The following is a 19,341-nucleotide window of genomic DNA, read 5'->3' as shown; positions in this document are numbered from 1 at the left end:
AGGCATTTTATCAGCCAGCCCAGTTAGGCTTCAGAAGCAATTTAAGCTGATACCTTTAGCTCTTGCTAATAACAAAGGTGAATCATTTGCCACAGCTTTGCTAGTGACAGGTAACCAATTAAACCACAGCAACAGCCTCTTGTGTACACATAAACCCTCCCTACCACACACAAGTCTAGCTCATGACCTACTTTGGTACACAAGAATGTATTTATTTCAACCAGATGGGAAGCTAGAAACAGCTTTACCTAAATTACTAAACAATGATCTGAAAATACACGCAGAGAGTGCAACTAAAATTAAGGACCAGGAGACCGAGATTAGCGTTCCAACTTGATGTTCAAGAATTAAAAAAAAAACTTCATCCCTCCTCCCACAGACACACAGTCAGGCTTTGTATTTCAGAATAGCTTGTACCCAAGAGGTCTTACTGAAATGAGTCACTTGTTTTGGGTGACCAAGTATGAAATTCCAGGGTTTTTCATTTAACACCTCTTCCTCCCCTGCCAGGAAGTCTTCCCCTAAAATATTCCCATCCTTACATTCAGGAAGTAAAAGCTTTATTATGACTTCCAATATTTTTGATTTCCAAGAAGCATTTTTAATAGCACTATGACACACACAGGGTTAAAGTACATAAAAAGATTTAAAAGTTAGCAGAGAAGCTGTATGGGGAAAAAGAAATGTAGTCACTGATCTGCACAGTGGGATTTAGAGAGCAATCTTTTCATTTTACACTTTATAAAATATGCACCAGGGCTGTATGTTAGACAGCTGCAGACATGTACAGTGAAGATATTTGAAATAATTGAACTAAAAACAAAAGATTAAAAAGCATGCCTGCAGCCCAGGAAGACTCCCCTTTTCACTACAGAAATTTATAACAAAGTTTTATTTATCCTGTTTTGCCACAAGAAATCTTTCAGGAATGCTGTACTCCCAGAGGCCAGAGTCAGGAACCTAGGACTTTCAGTATCCTGGCCTTCAGCAGTAATACATCTTCTCTCACACCAATTCTCCCTCAATTCATAAAAAAAAAATTAAAAATTACTACTTCAGAATCAAGCTGTCTTCTATTTTGTCTCATAAAAGCATAAACCAAAGTGCTGCTATTTTTTTCCTAATCTTCTGTGAAGGTTGAAAATTTTACAAATATAATTTTCAGGAAATACTGGCTTTAAGAGACTGGTGGTTTTGCAGATCAAAAGTTTATTCCTCAAGTATTTGCCCAAGTCCTACTCATTGCTCATGTAAAAAAAAGAAAAAAAAAGTTACATAATTAAAAAGTAATTTCCAAACAGGGCTCAGTGAGGCACACAAAGGGATGTTTACTTTGCAGTGTAACCTAACAGCAGAAGTGTAAAACAAGAGATAGTTTTGGCACTCAGTAACTGAGGCTTTTTAAACTAGCACTTTTCACCGGGTTTTACTGGTTCTGCAACATTAGCAACAGTCTAGATACTTAACTGAGCTATCAAACAGAACTTGAGACACAAATGAAGAACTGATTGGGTCACATTGGCGTAGGAACACCAGCAGGTCTTTCAAAAATATCTTTTATGATACTGGCAAAGAAAAAAATTCCTTTAGAGTAGACAGCATTTCAGTGTAAGTTATTTACTTTGTGCATTTTACTCAGCAGTAATCCTCCTTGCATCAGGGCAGGCAGTGCCATTGTCCTGTTTTGTGAAGAGAGATACTACAAGAACAGAACTGTTCACTAAAAACAAGCCACTTATCTGAATAACCAGACAAAAAAAACCCTCAGAGAACTACTTAAAAAAAGAATTTTAAAGCCTGCCTTAGGAAAGGCTTTAGTATTTTCTAAAGAAATCTCCCACCAAAACCCAAAAGCTATGGTTTTGATTAGAGCCCAGAAAGAGAAAGAAATGATGAGTGCCATGAGGCCAAATCAGAGAGGTCTGCAGTAGATACAAATTTACCTCTGAGTACCAGAATACCATATTTTTATCACCATTTAATTCCACCATTGAAACTACAAATTGCTTCCCACAGGAGAAGGTTTACTTTCCAGTCAACATTTGACCTCGAAGAGCAGCCTGGTTTCAGCTGCACGAAGCTCCTCATGTTGCCAAGCTGATGAGTGCAGCTCCATGGCAATCCCAACTGGGAGCTACAGCTGCTCCTCACCTGAACCTCTCCTGGCCCAGGAGCCTGAAAGCCTACACTCCACACAGCAGTCATGTCACACCTTTTGTTTCAGCAAGGTGAGCTTGCTGAACCACTTCACCAGCCAGCCACACAAAAGCAGCAAAGGTAAAGCAGAGGGGCCAGGCGTCACATTCCAGGCAGCTCAAGCACCAGTGTGCTGGGCAGAGCAAGGCACTGCGCCTCCTGTTAGAGCCACACATGCTACAGCAAAAGGCAAACAAACAACTTCTGCTCATGAGTTATTTATTAAACAGTTTGTATCTCAAAGTGCAATTTGGAACTTAGGTTGCTGGCAGAATACAACAGAAAACATGTCCCACCTCTCAAGTGCTGTGAAAGCTCTACCAAGGCACACACACTCAAGGACTGTTTTTGTTACAAGCCCTTTCCTCATGTTTTCCTGTATTAACCCCTTTTCTACTTTTTAACAAGCTCCTTCTCATAACAGCTTTGCTTTCTGAAACATTGTTACAATTGTTACAAGGTAACAAAGACGCTCCTTAAACAGTTTTTCAGTCAGACTTCTGGCAGTTTACCGGCTGTGAGAGCAGGAAAAGATAACTCCTATTGGACACAGAGGAAGATGACTGAGGGTGAAGCATCCAAACAAGGGACCATTTTCACCTGCAGATACAGAGAATTGCTGTCTTCCAATCTCATTCATTAATGTTATCATTTATATTAAACCCTGGCTAAAAGCTTTCTGGCTGCCACAGAAGGTCCTAAAAACAAGCACAGTAAAAAAGGAGGGACTGGACCAATTCACAGGCTAAGCTTATGAAGAGGTTCAGAAAGGTATCCTTACCACAGTACCCACAGATTCTATGGCACAGACAACAGCCAGCAGTCAGGCACAGGGGCTCTCCCCAAGGAACATCTCCTGGTGCCACTGCTGGACAGCAAGGGCACCAAGAAGGGCATTTTGCACAGGTCTCCACAGCCTGTGGATGGCAAACAACAACATCTCTTGGCCCCATCGCTGCACACTGATGCTTCTAAACCACTGCAGAAGTAGAAACTCCCATTTTACCCTTCCCACATCACCAAGGGTGTGATGAACCTCCTACTATACACACTGACAATTCTGAGCATGTTTTTCCATCCAGCAGATTGCTCTAGTGCCTGTCCCAGAGCTCTGTAAACTGCAACAGAGCTGAACTGACCTCTGGATTTCCAAAAGCATCTGTGAAAATTGGCAGCTTGGAAAGAACTATGAACTGCAACACCAGGGTGTGTGCATCCAGAGCTGTACACCAGCAGATTTTGGAAAGACCTACTATCAATCTGAATTCTGTTCATGCTTGGAAAGATTTCTTGAAAACAAATATTAAGAGGTCCTTTTTCAGAGTCTGGTTTTGGGGTTTTTTTGTCCCTTCATTTTTGTCTAGCTAAAATGAAATACTTGTTTTACATAAAGTGATGGAATTTTTCTGAATGCAGCCTGCTTCTGGAGGCAGGATTTATCAAATATTTTCACACTACCTCTTTACTGGGCTTCTGTTAAGATTTGAAGTGCAGAAAGATAATTTTTCTTTTCTGAATTTATACTAAAGAGATAGAATATTCTGTCACCTGAAGTTATATTTATAACTGAAAAAGGGAAAGGGAGGGAAGAAGGATGTGGAATCTTACTTGTCTGGGTTTTTCACTCTGAATGTTGCATTAAGAGCTTTTAATCTGGAATCTGCCTGGAAAAGGGGAAAAAAAGCTTTGTTAATTTAATGCAATTAAATTTCAGTGACAAAAAAATCTCAGCCTTCTGGCAGCACCATTAGAAAAACGTCCTGCCTTCATGGCATATTTAAGTCTTCAAACATTGAACAAGTTGACACCAGCTGCCCTGAATGTCAGATATTTTTATTAAAAAGTCAAAATCTACGCTATTTTTGTGAATATGATGTAAACAGTAACCAGTAAAATAAAGCTGGTATAATCCAAGTCCCACAAAAATAGTCCCTTCTTAAAATGCTGCACAAATCATGGATTTAAGATACACAACCCCACATTCTTTTTAGATGAAGCAATTAGGTAACTTAAGACCATATGGACAAGCTATTTTATATTTCTCAAACCAAATAAAACCAGTGGTAGAGTGACCTCTATATGCTCTTTATTACCAGGAACAGTTCCCCAGTGAAATCAAAATCTTATATATGTTGTTCTCTTACTTTTTATGACTTGCTTTACAGAAAATATGTAATTTGTATATCAGAATAGAGCCCTTTTTAATGCAATGTTCTTCTCTATAGTAGAGCATATAAAAATCTCTACAGAACAAAATTCAATACCTAATTAAAAAGGTAATTGACTGCTTTGACTGTTTTTGAGATGTTGGTTTACCAATTACTGCAACAGTAGTATTGAACAATTCTAAGGAGATGGAGGGGTTTTCTTCCAATTTATTGAATATTAGGCTGAGCAATGAGTATTTACTCCTAATAAGACACCACCACAGATGAGAGATCCCAGACTCATCCCTGAGGTCCACATCACTACAACTCTTCATTCCTACAATGCATTTTACACACAGCTCACTCAGGGCTCATCTATACCAAAGATAAATTATAATTGTGGGTAAATGGTTGGAGTTTACTTTTAATCAAAACATCCTTCTCTTCAGTAAAAGGAAAATAAATCAGCACACCTTGCAAGGTGCATAGATTTCCTATAGTGTACTCCTTCAGCTAACAGGCTGTGCCACAGCTGCAAGCAGTAAGTTGCTTCAGTAGTACTTAGTTCTGGTATGTGACAAAAGAATATTTTGTGCCCTGTAACATAAAACTCAGAGCCCGAAGAGCTATTTTGAATTTGTCAGTGAAGGGAACACAGTGTCCTCCCAAAACAAGAACAGAGCCTATCCTTTAGGGGCCTTGTAATCACATCTACAGATAAGACAGGCACAGTCTGAGACTGCTTTACCTCTCACTAAATTTGGGCTGAGCAGAAGATACCCCATACATAGCCTAGAGAAAAGGAGGCTCAGGGGAACCTTACTGCTCTCCACAATTTCCTGAAAGGAGGTTGTAGTGAGGTGGAGGTTGGTCTCTTCTCCCACATAGCAAGCAGTAGGACAAGAGGAAACTGCCTCAAGTTGCTTCAGGGGAAGTTCAGATTGCATACCAGGAAAAATTTCTTTATCAAAAAGATTGTCAGATACAGGATTAGTCTACCCACAGAAGGGATGGAGTCACCATCCCTCGATGTGTTTAAAAGATATGCTGATGTGGCACTCAGGGACATGGTTTAGTGGTGGACTGGTGGCAGAGTCAGGTTAACTGTAGCTGTTCTTCCAATTACCAAACACCAAAACAAAGTATAATCCACGAGCTGAAAGGGAAGGAAACCCTCCAAACTAAGACTGGCTGACACTGGGAGAAAGCATGTTCATTGTCACCACTGCACGTGACACTTCTCTAAGAATATCTTGCAAAGGGAAGACAAGGCAGCATGGGGAAGCACGTCCCACATGGCACAAGGAAAACAAAACACTGCAGGAGCTCCAAGCCCCAGCCTTTATGCTTATCCAGAGCACTTCTGAGGCTTTCATACTCTTGGATCTCCAATGCCATACCCCAACAAATCAACACAGAAGCCAGTTATGTTTTGGGCTGTTCACACATACCTGCAGGTACTCCTTACATCCCCTCACAGTACAAACATCACCTAGATACACTGACATTATCAGAGTCCTTTCCTCTAAGCAGCTATTTCCTAGAACCCTGTATTTATGTTGAAACAGCAGGCACTAAAGCCATTTGAGACTGTTGGGGCAACAGGCACATAGAACAGCTTCCTAGCCTACAGTTCCAGGGTAAGTTTTTGTCTTTTGTCACAGGCACACGTAGTGCTCTGAAGGAAGAGTTCAGTAGGTCCATGCAAGCACTGTCAGGCAGGAAGCACAATCCTGACAATGCTCAACCATCTCAGTAGGGTTATTTCCTTTTTGCCATTTGCAGCACAGTAACTCTCACACACCACTTTTGAGCCTTTACACCAGTTAGGCTTCTAGAGAAACATCTGTCCAGTCTTTAAATTGATTTAAGAATGACATGCACAAGCATTTTAGAGATGAACCGCGCATCAAATGAGGTACAGCTGAGGAGTTTTCAGAGAGTTAACGCCTACTATCATCCCATAATCATTTATGTAAACTAAAGAGAGATGAGAATTTTCTCTTTCCTACAGGAAGGGTTAAAATCTCAAGTGACAAATCCCTTAAATTAAAAACCCCTTAAAAAATAAGTGCTGGGGTTGGGAGGGAGGAAAGGCATGATTTAATGATACAGCTGGCAGAATAAACAAAGTCTCCAACATCAACATTTAACTATAGCATGTTACACTGCATTAATACCTAAATTAAGGTTTAGTTAGAGTTCAAACCCTCTCAGACAAAAAACACATCCTGCTTAAATGCAGCAAAGGAACAGAAACATAAACAAATGGTCTAATTTGAGTCTAAAACATGCACTGAATAGAGGTTTTCCTTCCAGGGTAGTGCTAAATATTGAGAGTTTATACTTCAGATGTAGAATAAAGGGAAGATTCTTTTTACCAGGCTTCTGAAAAAGTTGTTTTTCTTTCCTAAGGAAACTGGAACTGGGAAAGGGAAACCATACACAATCAAATCTAGAGGGAAAACAAGACTTGCTAGTCTCTCATTTAATCTACAATGCGGTTTCAGGGAAGCAAATATTCTCAGCATTCTGCTATGAGTTTTCTTCCATAAACACACCACTGTGTGTTCTCCTGAACACACCCTGCCAGTACAAACTTTCTGAACTCCTATGAGTGTATGCAGCTTCAGAGATTTACATTATTTCCATTATGAACACCAGTAGTATGCAAACCCAACTGTGATGGAAGAGAATTATTGTCAACTTAAGTTATCAACAGTAACTGTCAGTATCAAAGCCCCTTGGACACTGAGGATAAGAGCACCAGGAATTTTCTTTAGCTCTCACTATTTAGAATAATTCTTCATAATCCACCCAGTTTTCAGTTGTGATTTCATGGGGCAGATCACATTACAATGAAACAAAAAGCTCAGTATTTGTCCCCAGATAGTAATTCTTCCAGACATAGACCAGCAGTCTATCAGCTTCTCAGATTCTTGACCTGTACAGACACAAGACCTCAGACCATTTATTCCTGCATGTCTTCCACCAGTTTACCCAGCCATGAACTCGCTGATGTCAATGAGGATAGTATTACTCCAAGACACATTCTGTTAAACAGTTAAGGGGCACCAAATCCGTCTGTCTTAGTCCCTTTCACCGACCACTCCTTGCAAAGAATTCCTATGATTCAGACCTCTTTGCTTACCTTTTTTTGACACCTTGCACCTCTTACCAGACTAAATTTGACACCCGCCTTTAAAAATGCTAAGCTAAACAGAAAACACAAAACCTCATTGCTGTGGCCTCAAGTTCATTACTTTTAAAGCTTATAAGGATTCTACGTTACCAGCCGAATTACACAGGCACGTTACAGGCCTGCTAGGTAACTTAACTGCAGTCCTACCTATCACATGCCAAGAACATCACTGTTTTTTGTAATAACAAGTATTCATGAAGCAATGCCTTTAACTCATTCTTACAGCAAACATCCTTTCATAAGCAGCCTAAAAAATGTTTGCTGGAATATGTCTGTGTCATATCACAGCAATCACAAGACAAACAATTACAGTAATTACCTTCAGCTGAAATCCAGTCTCATTCACCATTTCTTTCCATCCACCTTCCTAAATATACAGGAGAAGAATGTTCAGTTAGAGTGATTAAAGAATGCTGCAGCTTTTGCAAGTCCCAATGAGAGCCTATATCATAGGAGCTTCTCCAGTATGCCTGGCTTCTGCCTCAGTTACCCTCCCCATGTCTTTTCAAAAAGCTGGGTTAAGAATAACCAATCATTACATTGTGCTTACATACTAATCTCCCCCCAGAAATCCTCTTCTCAATTAACTCAATCTTTCAGCTGGGAGCAGGAGCCACACTGCTTTGTCTAAAGAAGAGTAGCTAACATATTTTGCCTCTGAGATTACCAGCATCTCCAAGGACCTCTGCATCTCAAGGCAGAGAGCATACAGTTTGCAGTGCACATGCCATCACCTAGCTCAGGTGTACTGCTGATTTTCCACTGTTCTCAGCTCCTATACATTGGTCCACCCACATACTGTACCATGACAAACATAGCTGTTCACTCCAGTACTTGGGAATCTCTCATCAAAGCACAGAAAAAAGAACTATCCAACATCTCCTTAAGTTGAAAGCTGCAGAATGCAATGATTAAGCTGACAATTGGACCACAAATTCTGTGACAATATATTGTAGCAGTTTTGGACCATGACACAGGAATGGATGACTCAAACCACAAGGCTAAAGAAACCATGGATATCCAAAGAGTGAGCTGGAAGGCAGTGCTGTCCCTGCAGTCAGCAGAATAGCATGGTAACTAGTTCAGCTTTAGTCCTATCGAAGAGCTCCCAACCAATGTGCATTAAGTTCCCAATAGGCTGTTCCAAAGAGGTGGAAATTCTCTTTTAAGAGCATTACAACTTGACTAGAAAAAAGTCCTAAGGTAGATTAGAAGGGCAACTGTACAACTGCAGGCTGCTCTCAAGAAGCTTTTAGCTGGACAAGCCTTTTCCACCTCAAGTTTATTCACGTTGTCTATCTTTCCTCCTGACACAGAACAATTTATGGTTCAATACAAAAGATCAAAAGGACATTATCTTAATTAAATAATCACTAAATAATGTATTTCAAAATAACTTTACTATACCTGCATTAAAAATGCATAAAATATTTTGTCTTGGCAAAGAACAGGATGTGAAGCCACACGTAACAAGAAGTTTTCCAGACCAATTCTTCTTCTTTCCACAAAATCTGGATCCATATTATCTGCTGATAGCTTATGCCAAACAAAGTCAGCCTAGTTAAACAGAAGAGTGTCAACAGTAAATTAAAAAACAAAGAAAGCAAAGCAAGCCACAGCTTCAGTTTCCTTACCCTTTTTTCTGGCAAAGGAGGAACAACAATATGTGGGTAGGTAACTGACAAATAATTCCTCAACAACTCAAATTCACTGTAACGTCGCCACAGAGACTCCACTGGGGCACATTGTCCCTCACTCTGGGACTCAACAGCTCTGAAAGATAAAGCAGCAAATTTGAACATTAGTGAGCCATCACCTACTCCTTCAAAAACCATCAGTGCAATTCGATCAAAGGCCCCAAGTATAGCAGTGATTACTGCATGACTTGTCCATAACCTAAAGCAACCTTAATTAATTTCATGTCTACGTACTTAATTTTAAAATATTTATAATTTCTGCCTGATAGCACTTGAATTTGCTAGGGACACAGGAAAAGCCAATGCAGTTACACATCAAAAACAAAGAGGGAGGCCACAATCAAGTAAAGAGACTCATGTGGCTTAGTCCACACCCTTACAGAAACAGCCCTATTTATCTTAGAACAGTGTTAGGTTCAAAGTTAGAAACATTTCCTGAGTACCTGAAGGATACAGAATATTGTAAGAAGAAATTTACTATTCAGTGGGAAAGCCTTCACTTCAGAGGACAAAAATGGTCTTGCATAGAACAGTTGACACACTTACAAATACAACTTCAAAAATATTAAGATACTTTAAAGGATATTTTTAGAAAAAGAGCAAATTTCAAAGTACTTCCAATTTTCTTTTTTTTGTTCAAAGGGACATGTTTTTATATTTATGGACTAAAAATGTAACAAACTACCTAGAGCAAGCAGGTGCAAAATTTATGTGTCTGAAAAATTTGTTGAAGACTTAAAACCAACATGACCTAGCAAGGTAATAAAGGGGTTTATGTTACTATAAAAGGAAAAATCGTTGAATACAGGAATGGAAAGTAATACAAATACTCGATGAGGAGAATAATTTTTCATACAAGACATTCAAAGCAATAGAAATACCTTGCAATATCATAAAACAAGCATTGGTTAGCAACACTTCCAGCAGTTAGCATGTGCCAGAATAAACACAGAGAGAGAATTCACACAAGGGATTTAACAGAAAACAGTGGTGATGTCTACATCTACTTTATTCTTCATTTAAGTGACTAATTAGCACACAAAGCACTGGCATAAACCTGAAAGGAACAGTACTGACTGCTGAGTTTGAAAGGGACCTCTGCATGTCTGTGATCCAGCTCCTTGCTCAAAGCAGAACGTTCTGAGTCACGTTCACTTGGGTTTTAAGTAACTCCAAGGACTGAGACTCTACCACCACATTGAGCAACCCACTGCCATGTTTGACAACCTCACAATAAATATGTTTTCTTACTTCTGCCTGGAATTTCCCATGTTTGAATTTGTGGGCACCACCTTTTGCCCTCTCTTGGCATCACAGGAGTCTGACTCAATCTTCTTTACCTCCCCACCAGGTACTGATCCACAACTGCTAAAATCAGCTGTCTCTTGCACAGGCTGAACAATTCCATCTCTTTCAACCTCTCCCTGCAGGTCAGACAATCCAAGCCCATAATCATCATCACAGCCCTTCATTGGACTTGCTTCAGTAAGTCCACATCCTTCTGGTGCTGGAGAACTCAGAACTGGGAACAATAAATTATGAACTACAAGTAGTTACTCATATAGTATTTAGTAGAAGAGAATTCTATATCATTTTTTCCAGCAAAAGTCAGGCTTTACAGTTCTTGAATTCATAAGAACTTTGTGAAGTTTTAAAAAATTAAGAAGCACACAAATTATTGACAATTTTTTAAGCTATTCTTAGCCTACAAGGTCAGATTTCTAATGATTTTACTGAAAAACTAACAATTCTGTTCCAAAGCTGCCCCAGTTATTTGATACATTTAAACAAAATACAAGGTGCCTCTATTTGTGAGCCCTAGTTAGAGAGGAACAGTCTTGCTATATACTTTGGTTTAGTTACATCTTAAGGTGAAATCATGTCACACAGAAGAACGCAAAAGATACTTTTTTAACTTAGTAATCTGCAAAAAGTTTTATGTATCTACCACGCCTTGGGGAAAGGACATTCATTCCAGGTGACTGAATTTGTAGGGGGAAAAAACATTCACAAGTAAGAAGAAAAAAGGATAAATTTATAGCATTCAACACAAACTGCTGCAGATCAAAACTATTTGAGAGTGACTCAAGAGGAAAAGGCGAGTACACTACTGACAGCCACTATTCACACTGTCAGCATCCCACAGAATTCTTCCCCATTAGAGTATTTAAATTCAATGAAGCTGCACCTGCAAATACTGAGTTCTGAAGAGGGTAAGCTCAGCCTAGCCTGGACTGACAGGCTGTGCAGCATTCCTCCCCACACTAACTGCTGCACCATTCAAATATTACAAGAACACTTCAGCTCAAAGCAGGTATCTAGTGATTGAACTATTGATGAGTAAGAGGTAAATTTGAATAGACAAGGAATTGAGCTACTGTGCCTCAAAAGATTGTTTAGTCAAAAGCTGAAGGCACAAACATTGCATTCCTGGAGGAAAAACTCCCAGCAGGGTTTGGTAAACAATCTGGCCATTCAAGGCATTCACATAAAAGTACTTTTTATGTTCAGCTTCAGTAGCCTACCAACCAGCTGCACTGACTTACACCATGGGATTCAAGACTTCCACATGGGTTATTGTCAACCCTTCAGAATGACTGCTACCATCAATACATGATAGTATTATGGGGATCCTGCCTGAGAACAGACTGCACAAGCAAGCATTAATAGGAAGATAAGAAAAGCAGGGGTCAGGACTGCCCTGAGAACCCAGGCATATGCCAGGAGGACACATCTGTGCTGCAGATACAGATGCTGCTGTGCCAGCTTTCTGACAGGAGAATGGTCCATCTCTATAAGCATCTAAATCATGCTTATAATGCTCCATAATTATTTTGCAGAGTTAATTAGAAAGTAGGAGCAGCAAAAGCCACGCTGAGCCCTAACTGTGGGGGAAAAAAAAGAAAAACCCTTCCTGAACATGCCTGCTTATCAACTTTGTATTTGCTACAATTAATAAGAAACCATCAGTTATTTGAAAAAATAAAGTAGTAGTAACATCTCAGTCCACACACATAAAGTAGAAAACTAAATATTAATCAAAAATTTTAAAAGGTCATTTGGGAGCATGACACTTCAGCAGAAAAGGACCACAGCTTTATAGAGAAGCCTAGTTCTACATCAGCACAAACTACCTCATTACTTGAAGTTTTATGCCCACACAGGACCTCAAGAACTCCAGGAGGAAGGAAGCAGACTGCCAGACCAGTTCACCAGTTCACTGCCATACCACTCACTGCATCTACTCTGCCCACACTGAAGACACTAATGAAGTTTACTATATCTAAAGCCTACTGTCAATTTATTCTGACAAAGCAGATCTGTGGACAACAGCTAGGCTTCCCCCAGTCTCAGTTAATCAAGCTTTACAATCCTTGTGAGGGACACAAAAACCTCACTCTATACCCTGAAGAAAAAGATTAAATTACCACCAGAGAATCTTGAAGGTCAAACCTGCCTGTGTAGTTAATTCTTTCCTAACTAGACAGCATCTGATACAACCACCTCACCACAGAGTGTGTTAAGCAGCCTGACATTATTCTTATCTCAGATCATACTTGTTTCCTTTATTCTAACATGCATTTACTCTCAGCGTCTCAGGAGTGCAAACACTGCCTTTTACAGCTGCTTTTATCTTCATCAGGAGAGCACCTATATAGCACCTAACAAAGAAGCCATGCTTCTTTAATTAATTGATTTGAATACATTTAAGACATTTTGAAATTATTAGTATCAGTTGCACCCCCCACAGGCTTACACCCAGCTTAAGAGTAATCCCCCAGGCTGTGCTCTCTAGTGCACACCATGCTGCAGAGTTGGGTAAAGAAGGGGAGCAGCAAAGCTCTTGCAAAGCTGTGGTGGGCAAGCAATGCACAGCCCTCAGTTAGGAGCCTGTGTCAGCACCATGGCCTTTTAAATGAGGCAATAAGAGCTCGAAACTGCACGGATGGATTTAGGACAGGCAACCAAGATGAGAGAATTTTTTTTTTCATCACACCAAAAATGTCTCTGCCTGGTTATATATGAGGTCATAAAATACCACCAATTACAAGAGCATTTCCTCCCCAGGAACACCATTTCAGAAAGGAAGTAGAAATCCACAAAGGTACTCATTAGACTTAATACCTTCACTACCATCTAATTTTTTAGACCATGTTATGAACTTCCCCATTAAATGCAAGTATTGCAGACCAGTTTCAATTAAGATTATAATCACTTGTTGACATACAGTCAAACTTCTCAATTTGTTTTGGTTCTAAAAATACAATATAACACTTGTGCAGTCTTCAGGAAGGAAAACCATGTGTTTTCCCTTTAAGGACATTTTTAACAATGCAAGTTATTCATCAAATGAACCAACCTGCCTGAAAAAAATTAAAAACACAAAATTGAAACCTTCAGTTTTTTACATTTATAACTGATGTTATCATAAGAAATTCAAAGATTACATTACTCCATGTCTCATTTATTTGCCTTAATTCAAAGTGTCAATGTGAAAACTTTAGTCCATCTAATTAACCTCTTCTCACTTCCCATTTAAAACTAATTATCTTAAATGAGCCATTAAATAATTCTGAATGCAGTAAAGACAAATGGCTGTGAAGAATTAAATCAGACAAGAAGGAAATACACAGCTTTATTTCCTTGTAAAAGCAATCATCTCTTCAATGGCAGAATCAGTAACTCTGCTTTCAACCTTTGACCTTCCAGTGTAAGAGAAGTGACACTTCCACTCCCTGAAGTGGGCAAGGTTCACTCCCTGTGCAGATGAACACCATTTAAGAGGGATAGGCAACTTTTTCCAACAGCTATTTAGAAATAGTCTCTGTATTTAGGCCTCTCAGACAGCTGATGTTAAATAATTGCTCTTCTACCTGGCAAGCTGTATGACAAGGAAGCATTTCTCTTGCCAGAAGGTTTTCCACAGCCACGTGATTCTTTGGTTTCTTTATACTGCCACCCAGTTTACTGTATTTAACGAAAACATACATTTGTCAGGAAGATGAATGATTTATAGTTTCTATCAAGTAAAAATAATCAGAAAACTAAGTTCTCAAATCCTCCTTCTTCTTTCAGCTCCCAACTCTCCCCTGTTTAAAGCTCATGTTGAATTTAGACTTTTTCCCTCACACCTCCTTTGGAGTACTTTAGACAAGTCTTCCTGACTCCCATTGGCCAAAATCTACCCTTTACTGTTCTATCAGAAGACAACATTTGCACTTTGTGGGCATTCATCCTGTGCCTCTTCTCAGGAAACCCATGCCTGGGCTTTTCACCTAGCCCAGTGTGAAAAAGGAAACTTTGAGAAGGGTACTAAACAAAGGAAAAACTCCTGAAATAACACAATGCAGTACTGCTATCAGTGAACTGTAGCCTGGCCAGCTACTGATTTCCAAGTCCATTTCTCTCACAGAAACTTTCTTTAGAAGTTTTCACACTTTGGACAGGCAATCCAAGGTCTTAGTGGAGAGGCAGGTAACACCCATCAAAATTTAACTAATGGAAAACTTTCCAAAGACTGTAACCAGAAATAAGACTAGTAACTTCCCAGCCATACTGTGGGAGTGAAAAAGAAATAAAATGAGCCTCCTTGTCAAATTAGTGCAAGAGAAAGCAAAGACTAGCATGACTGGAAACCAGGGATCCTGCTAGTAGCAGATAGCAGATTGCACAAACTTGTGCTACTTTTTCCTAAAGCCATATTTAAAGCAGAACAAAAAAAAAATACATGCTAGTCATCATATTGTTTGATTGGGAAGGCCTTTTAGTCAGCAGGGATGAAAGGAAAGTCAACTAAAGGAAGTATTCTACTACTACAAAAGAAATTGTTTACTTTAAAAGAGACCAGGAAAAAAAGGCATTCCCTCTATGTCCTATAATTAAACGTGCACAGAGCACTTTAAAAGTGCTCTGCAATTCTGATTAACTTTCAGCCCTGTCATGGAGATAACAGGTACAAAGCCAGGAGTCAGACTCAGGAGTTTATTCTACCTGAGTTCTTGTAGTTTCATGCAGACTCTGATGTAAGATACAGCTGCCTAAAATTCTAACAAGCAAGTCTGGATTTAAGTAAGATCCTGGATATTTGCTACTTCCCTTACAGAAAGCAAGTGATTTGCTAAGCACATCTCAAGAAGGAATATTTAGCTACATATCTTAAGAATACGTACTTGCCTTAATGCCGTTTCCCACAAAAAGGTAGAAGTGACCTCTGTTCTCACAGGGAGAATATAAAAATTGATTTATTTTTAAATAACTGTATAGTTTAATGGAAGCTGTGAAACAAATTGACATTATGACTAATTGAATGGAAATAGCGCATCATAAAAAAATTGAATTAGGTAATGCAGAAAGGTCTAAAGAAGATGTTTTCAGGAACCACAACCCTTGGAATTTGTTGACGCTCTGCAGTCTACAACAATGGAGTTTGTTTTGTCTCAAAGAAATATATCTACATCAAAGTATAATACCACATTAATAAAAAAAATCAACAAATTCACACAAAAATATGAACATAGTAATAAATCTTCTCATTTAAAAAGAAAAACTAAGTAACACCATCACTTGAAAACATTTTCACCAGCACCAGTGAAACTTTTGTGTTGAAGGTTTAAGCACTCAGCTCCTGTTCTACAACAAATTGTCATAATTGTATCCATCTTGTGCCTCTAATTCACCCAGATAGAATTCCTCAATTCAAACTGAAATTAAATCCTAGATAGCAGTAATGGTGGAACCCCAGTTCACATAAACATAATGCAACTATTATTAAGTGGTCTTCCCTTTATATTACTATAAACAGTTTTATTCTTCAGCTACAAAATATCTTATTACCCAGACAAATTACTGTGAAGCCCACCTACAGCTACAGGCTCAGCAGGAAGCACATTTAATAGCCACCAATTATATTTATGCAAGAAGTTCTGCCTTCTCAGCAAAAGGAATAGAGAACCTATTTTATTAGAGATGTGACAAACACACATTTTCAATTGCTCTGTGACAAACATGTAATTGGTCTAGGTATTTGCTGACCACAGAGTAAAATAAATCCTAATGAAAGAACACAATCTGGCCAGCATAGTACAGCTTTGCCACTATGAAAGAACAACTGGGAAAGACCAGTGGGAGCAACTCTAAAGTAATGCAAGGATGACTGGAAAAGGAGATGCAGACAGCATGTTCTGGGGCTGTATAAATCTGCCTCCAGAGTACACTTTATATCACAGTTAGGCCCCAATTTTCTTCTCTTTTCCTTCAGAAATATCATTACAATAAAAAAAACCACTACTTACATGAGAAGGTGTGATCTTTAATAGCAATACACTGTAAAGATATTTTTAAGCATCTGAGCAACTGTCAAAGAGTGACAATATTCGAAAAATGTATGTCTATTTTGGATTTTGCTCTTTAAGTTTAGCAAAAATATAGCAAACTTATCCCAGTGGGCCTGAAATCAGTGTGACTGGTGTGTCCATCAGCTAAACAAGCTAAGAAGCCTTTGGCCAGCAGATAGAAGGCTTGTGACAGTATTACAGTTTGAACTCTTCAGAGCCTTTGTAAAATGCAACTGCTTTGTTTCAGAAGGTTTTCTTTGATAACTCCAAAGGCAAGGCCCAAAGGTTAAAACTAGTAATATAAAGAAGAGCTAAACAAAACTCGTAACAAAGTAATTTTGAAATTCTTGTTTCATCTGAGTAACATGATCCCACATAAAAGGAGTCATCTGTTACTGTTTGGGAAGTAAGGATAAATTAGAAGAGATTTTGAAGTTTGCTGCTACTCAACACTTGAAATTTTGTGCTTGTGGTACTGAGAATGTTTATCATACCAGTAGTATTCATCTTGTTAACACAAGAAGATTAAGAGCAGTAAGTTCCCCAGTGAAAGTTCAAATTAGTATGAAGAAAGGAAATAGTTAACTCTAACACTTAAACCATCTACAAGGAGTATGTGGTAATCAAATCAAGCAAAACACTTCAAATATAAGCTGAGCAATAAATTTTGACCACATGACATAAGTCATGAGACTTCTCTCTTTCTTGTAATCTCAAGCAAGCCTAACAGTTACTTTAGACTTCTCTCACATACAATCTCATAAATACGTATATAAATTTGTCCAACTTATGTCCAAGAAATAACCAAGCAGTTGCTGGCACCATTTTGATGCAACAACTTTCAAATACACATTTTCCCACCTAGGTCCAAACAAAGAATTACAGTACACAGTTACATAAAACCAGCACTAGTACTGAACTGGAGACCAGCTGCCAAATTTTCACAGGAAAAGATCCTTCAGAGTAGGCTGATAACCACATAACAAAGCACAAAACAGCTAAATCCTCTCATCAACTATACCTGATTATTTTTAGGGGTGGAAGGAGGAAAATCTGTTTAGAATGGCACATCCATGTACGCTTGAGACTGAGCACTCATCACCCACCTAGTCTCAATGAGGTAAGCAGTGTATGTTTCTTGTATGTTCATGGCATTCCTCCCAGTCCGTTTTTCAGCTTCTGAAACCGTGATTTCCATTTTCTTTGCCAAACAGTCTTCCATCTTTTTAGAAGAGGAAAATAAAGAATCATGTAACATTAACCACACAAGGCAAAGGCTACTAACCTTGCCTCCCCTTCTCCTACACCACATTTGTTCAAATTAGACAAGTCTCTGTGGAATAAAGGCTTTGACAGGGCTTTGCTTTATACCTATGTTCTGTATCACATTTGCAAGTGAAAACTGGAAACCTCCTTTAGGGGGAAAACAGAAAAGTCAACAAACTGACAACTTCGGGTACCAAAAACCGCCCTGAGCCAGGAGGATACAGAAACGAGAAATATTTTACTTTACAGGTAACAAAGTAACCTTTTTTTAAAAAACAAACACCCTAACCCAGTATTTTCTATCCAAACACTTCCCAGCTACCAGTGAATTCCTCTTCAGGACACCCGGGACACATGTAGCCACCTCTCTCCTTTCACAGGAAACAGAATATATCCGGACCAAGATGTTTCTCTTTTAATCTCTCAGAGGAGGATCGTTATCTTTTACACGCTGGCCGCCAGAAATCAGTAAGGACCACACGCCCACCATGGAAAGGCAGAGCTGCGCTGAGCAGGGAGGGGGAGTCACTTATGAAATTAAGGGGGGAAGGGGAGACAAAAACATAACTGATAATAATAAACAATAATCTGACGTTAGGGACGAGAGCAGAGGGTGCACAAAGCTCTCTCACAGCGGCCAGGACAGGGCTGAGAAGAGAACCCCGCAGCTCAGAGGATCATGCTGCACAGCTCTGCCCGGTGCTCCACCAAGCAGGGCTCGGCCCCACGCAGCGAAGGAAGGGCTGGACCCACCTGTAGCCCCTTCCCGCCGCCGCGGGCAGCGCTGAGCGAGAGCCCGGCCCCCCGAGCCCCGCCACCCTCCCCGCCCGGCCCGGGCAGCGCGCTCAGGAAAGCCCGGTGCTCGCCCGGCGGAGCAGGCCGAGAGCCCGGGGAGGGGGACGCTGCCCCTCCGCCACCGCCCTCCGCACCCTCACCGCGGCCAAGGGCTGCTCCGGGGGCGACAGGATGCTCTCGTCTTCTTCCTCTTCTTCTTCCTCCTCTTCCTCCTCCTCTTCCTCCTCCTCCGGGCGGCTGCCGCTCGGCTCGGGCTCGGTGCTCTCCATGGGGCTCGGGGGCTCGGCCGCGGCGCTCCGCGCAGGCGCTGAGCCGGGCCCTGGGCGCGCCATGGCCGCTCCCGGAGCCGGGCCGGGCCGGGGTGTGTCCGCGGGGCTCGGGCGGGGGCGAGGCCGGCCGGCACGGCCCTCGCCGCCCTCGCGGCAGCCCGTGCCCAAGGACAGGCTCGATCCGGAGGCTCTGAGGGCGTCCTGCCCACCCTGGTGCCCAGAGGGGGCTCGTTCGTGCCCCTGTGCACGGCCACCCTTAGCTGTGACCGATCTCCGCTGGCCCACAGGCAGCCTTGAGCCTCCTGTCTGTGCTCGGGACAAAGCTTCCCCCCCGGCCCCTCACCCGCACTCTTACAGCTGTAAATGTTTATTTATAAAATTTGTTTGTGTCGTTGTTCCCCTCTTAGTTCTCAGGTCACCGAAGAGTTTCTCGTG

The 19,341-nt window shown here is 40.5% G+C and overlaps 1 protein-coding gene across 1 annotated transcript in view; it reads right to left on the bottom strand.

Moving 5' to 3' along the window:
• SNX4 (sorting nexin 4) overlaps positions 1-18,947 on the bottom strand; it is a 32,397-nt gene extending 13,450 nt beyond the window's left edge. The window contains exons 1-6 of the mRNA XM_009087825.4: positions 18,778-18,947; positions 17,683-17,798; positions 9,180-9,318; positions 8,953-9,102; positions 7,865-7,912; positions 3,805-3,860 (exon numbers count right to left, since the gene is read on the bottom strand). Of these exons, the coding sequence (XP_009086073.3) occupies positions 3,805-3,860; positions 7,865-7,912; positions 8,953-9,102; positions 9,180-9,318; positions 17,683-17,798; positions 18,778-18,906 (638 nt within the window). The 5' untranslated portion in view covers positions 18,907-18,947. The remainder of the gene's footprint in view (positions 1-3,804; positions 3,861-7,864; positions 7,913-8,952; positions 9,103-9,179; positions 9,319-17,682; positions 17,799-18,777) is intronic.
• Between the last annotated feature and the right edge of the window lie 394 nt (positions 18,948-19,341).

This window comes from Serinus canaria, chromosome 7 (assembly GCF_022539315.1).
Source record: "Serinus canaria isolate serCan28SL12 chromosome 7, serCan2020, whole genome shotgun sequence".
NCBI lineage: Eukaryota > Metazoa > Chordata > Aves > Passeriformes > Fringillidae > Serinus > Serinus canaria.
The sequence above is the reverse complement of the archived record's forward strand: the minus strand, read 5'-3'. Positions and strand labels throughout refer to the sequence as shown.